This window comes from Alosa sapidissima, chromosome 8 (assembly GCF_018492685.1).
Source record: "Alosa sapidissima isolate fAloSap1 chromosome 8, fAloSap1.pri, whole genome shotgun sequence".
Taxonomy (NCBI): domain Eukaryota; kingdom Metazoa; phylum Chordata; class Actinopteri; order Clupeiformes; family Clupeidae; genus Alosa; species Alosa sapidissima.
In genome coordinates, this window is record NC_055964.1 from 9,647,453 (window position 1) to 9,651,640 (window position 4,188).

General features: G+C 43.7%; 1 protein-coding gene across 3 annotated transcripts in view; it reads left to right on the top strand.

Annotated features, from left to right (window-relative positions):
- The first annotated feature begins 420 nt into the window (after window positions 1-420).
- The window catches only part of cfap299 (cilia and flagella associated protein 299), a 69,002-nt gene continuing 65,234 nt past the window's right edge, over window positions 421-4,188 (top strand). For all 3 annotated transcript variants that reach the window (XR_006033470.1, XM_042100068.1, XM_042100069.1), the window contains exon 1: window positions 421-561. Coding sequence is in view for 2 of the 3 variants with exons in the window: in XM_042100068.1 (XP_041956002.1) it covers window positions 451-561 (111 nt within the window). In the remaining variant the exon portion in view is untranslated. The remainder of the gene's footprint in view (window positions 562-4,188) is intronic.

Below are 4,188 nucleotides of genomic sequence, written 5' to 3' on the forward strand. Positions count from 1 at the left end.
GCATTAGGCTAGTCTAAAGTTACATTTATTCCGCTGGTTCTGTAGCCTTCACTCGATTAAAGTAAATGTTGTTATTATTGTTATTAAGTGTTCTAATATTATTCTTATTATTAGCTAAATTAAGTGTGACTGGTGGTAAATCAGAAGTTCAGAAAGTAGCATAGACTATTCAGGATAGGCACGGTTATGGCTCCAGATTCTGGGTCAGTTTGCAGACTTCCTATAGCAGGTCCCATGCTATTGAAACGTAGGCGTTTTATGGTATTCTTACAGAACAATACAAAATAGGAACCGAAGTAACCTGGCTGAAATGAATGACTTACTTTTGCCTATTTCGATACCTTCCTTCGGTCGATTCTAATAGGACGTGAACAAGGTGCAATACTTTTGACAAACTTGACCCACATGATTCGTTCCTATGGAAACACTTTAGTTTACACTCTGCCCAACATGGAGGAGGACAACGCTGCCGCGGCTCTTGATAGCATTGTGACTGAATTTCATTCGTATGAAGATTTTCTTGATTCTCAGATTACTTCTTTGGATCTATACTATCTAGAGGTAATGCCACATCGAATGTTTTTTTTTTTTGCAATGTTTTTAGCTGCAGATGTGCTAATATAATGTAATCTAATCGTGCTCAGCTCACATTAACATTATAATAATAATAATATAATATTATGTTAACGCTAGCAGCTAGCCTATAACTGACAGGCTACCTACCCTACATTACCAGTCGTAGCTATTGTTTAAGTCTGTGACAATTTTATTGTTATGTCGCAAGGTGCAAATTCAGTTACACTGGTTCTCAAAGTTTATGTCTGATACATCCTAGACCAGGTGCATGAGAAGTCTATCCATTTGATCCAATTAATAGCCTATCTAATTAATAAGCTTGGTATTTGTTACAGAAACGTTTAAAACTTCACATTTGCATTAAGTTAATCTATTCTCTAGCTTCTATAGACTAGTTTAGACTATATGACTATGTCCATTGTATTGGTCCAGTCAGTGAGTCCGTTCACTCGTTGTGTTTGATGTAGGATAGCTATTTGAACACTAGGTGGTGCTATGGGCTAACACTGTGAGCCGTATAGGGCTCTGACACTGTAAACCAGGAACGGTCTGTGTCCTCTTGATAAACACCCTCTCACAGAGTAATCTGGCTTGAATTATTTAGGTGTCCTTAAAAAAAAGCAAGCTAGAGTGTTTTAACGCCATAGGTTTGTTTGTTTGACTGTCAGGCCTAAAGGTTTAGGGATAACGATGAGAGTATGTCATACCCTTGCAGCCTACACAATTTCTTGTATAATGCTCCCTACTGTGTCTTTCTTTTGTTTTCTTTTTATTTAATTGCACTGTTTTTTTTTTAACCGTTGAGTTTAACAGCTGTCTGACCGAGCTGATATGGTCCTTTTTTGCCAGGTCCATCTCTAAGCCAGAGCGGTGAACATGCTAGCCTTTTTAAAGTCTAAATTAGCCAAGGTCACTGTGTTTGCCAGTGCAACTCATGAAATATGTAGATGAATCATCTTATCACCGCAGTCAGGTAAACTGCTTCATGGTGGCCATACACTTATTGAAAACATCTGTTGGTCAAGCTTTCCCACACTGAACCGATTAAAAAATAATCCCCTGATAAGGGTAATAGAACAAATAGCAATCATTTACCAAATTCCTCAATTGTCATCATTAGGTCTAGATGCATTCCTAGTGCATGTAGCCCAGTGTGTGGATTTAAGCACCTAACTTTGGCCTTAACTCTCCCGTCGCTAAGCGTTACATAACTGTCCGAAGAAAGTAGGCCAAGACTATCAGTGCACCATCAGGTAGTAGTTGATATTACGAGGCTGGAACCGAGGCTTACCGGGTCTGCGGCCCGTCTACCGGAACACCCCACTGCTAGAGTGTGGAGCGAGTGACCGCTTAGCCGCACACATACACACACACACACACACACACACACACACACACACACACACACCAACCCCCAGGGGACCCTGCTTGGATTTCCAAACAACATTCTTCTGTTTGACCGCTTGCTTACTCGGGATTTGTTAATGTGGTGCTCTGGAGATGGGGTTTATAAATAATTCAGACGTTAGGGTCGAAAGAGTCATTCATAACAGCCGGGCTTGTAGCCTAGTGTTTGCCTTGCAAGGCTGACCCCCCCAGGAGAGTTACAGGACGGGGATGGTGGTTGCCAGAGAGGGGACGAGGGGCCAAGGAGTGCAGGAGTTTTTTTTTACCAAGCCAGTTCTCTTCAACAGACTGTCCGACACAGAGCTGAACTGGTCGCAGCTCTGTCTTCAAGCAAGGCGTCACTGGTTTAACTCCAAGCCAAAGATGTTTTTCTATTTTTTTTTCTTTCTGTCACAGAGCCAGCGCAAACAATCAAGGACACATTGTTTGTTTAATGGTTATTATGGTAGCCTCCCATGGATTAGGTAACACTTCTTCACACTTTTGACCTGTTGATGCAGGAAAACAATATGGGTTAGGCTATATTGGATAATGTGGATTAACTGTTGAGGTTAGCATTTGTTTTTAGTTATGACGAAATCCATACAGAAACCCACATGTGAAACCATGCCAGGATGCTCACTTGCTCAAGTGCTGCCCAGCCTCAACCAGTGGGTTAATGCATATTGGACTGCAGAATGGTTTAGTGACCACCTGAAGGAGCTTTGCCTTATTACAAAGCAGAGCAGCTTTCCGTTGATGGCTCGGCTCAACCACACTCGTTTTGGGGCCTCTGTGCTCTCTGTGTGTGCGGGGCAAACCGCAGCACGTCTAATCTCTCCTGTCTGTGACACCGTTAGCCCTGAGCCCATTTGTCAAAGTAGAGCTCAAATGGGCCCCGGCCTGCTGTTGCATTCAACTGGGCTCCAGGGTGGTTTGGGTTGGGTTGGGTTGGGATGGGATTGGGGGGGGGCTCGACCCAGACTCCCCTGCTTCCACTGGCCACATGAAAGCCTCTGGTGGGCTTTGAAGGGGACCAGGGGCCCCTCTGCTGCCCAGATGCTGGGGAGGGCCACAACGAGATGCCTGAGGTCTGATGATGATGGGGAGTTGCAAGGTTGGGGTTGGGGGATGGACGTATTGATCACAGGGGCCACTTCTTAGTCTTGTGTCTGCTTTGGAGAGCTAGTCTATGTAGCACTGTGGCCTACTCCCCATTCACCGTCCCCAAGTCCTGGGCTGCCTTTCTGTCCTCGGCTTGCTCTCCTGTTTTTCTCTCTTTCTTATTTTGGTCGTTTTCATGTTTTTTTTTCTTTCTCTTATTATTGTTTTTTTTTCTTTTTCTTTCTGTGGTTGCATATTGGGTTGTTGATGAACTCGAGGTTTCACATTTAATAAACAAGCATTCAAGCTGTGTTTTTTTGCCGGTCCAGACAAAATATGGCCCCCGCCTGACCAACGCACTGAGATGGAAAAGAGCGGGGCTGAAGCAGGGCTCTGTACGCTGGCTGACCCGTGAACTTGTGCTAACCTGAAACAGAGGTGAACGGGAAGTGGTGCCCCTGAAACCTCTGGGTTACTGATGCTTTTCATGTGGATAACCTCACCGAGATGATGTTGTTTCATCACATTGTGAAGTTTACTCAGCATGGCGCTGCAAAGGACTTCTGCGGTGTGTTAAATAAAGACTTTGCTAACCATGTTGGAATATATAAGCCAATGCTGTATGGCTGGGATTGTGACCTCTTCAGTGATGGTCAAGGAGATTATATATAGTTGACACCCCAGTCAAGGGCCAAGTGATAATTTCCTTATATTTACAACCGCTCATTTAGTAGATTAAAAGCGGCCTATTATTATGGTGTTATTTTTTGTTGGTTCGTGTGCCTCCTGGGTTTTAGATGCCTTGATGCTAGCTGCTTTCAGACCTACGTGTAAGCTTAAGTCTGCATGTTCTGCGGATGTCAAGCGGTTGGGCCGTATAACAACATAACCGGTCATTTGGAATTCCGAACTTAGCCGGCTCTTACAGTACACTACTCCCCTTCAAGTATTGTCGACAGACATTATGTAAATGAGCTCGCATATAGCCTCACATATGGCTTACTCATTGAGTAGAAGCGTTTCACCTCAGAACCAATTATATCCGTGATACCAATCAGATGCAGAACCTTGATGGCCTTAGATCTTAGTGATAAACCCATTGACAGCTTAATGTGGTGCTAA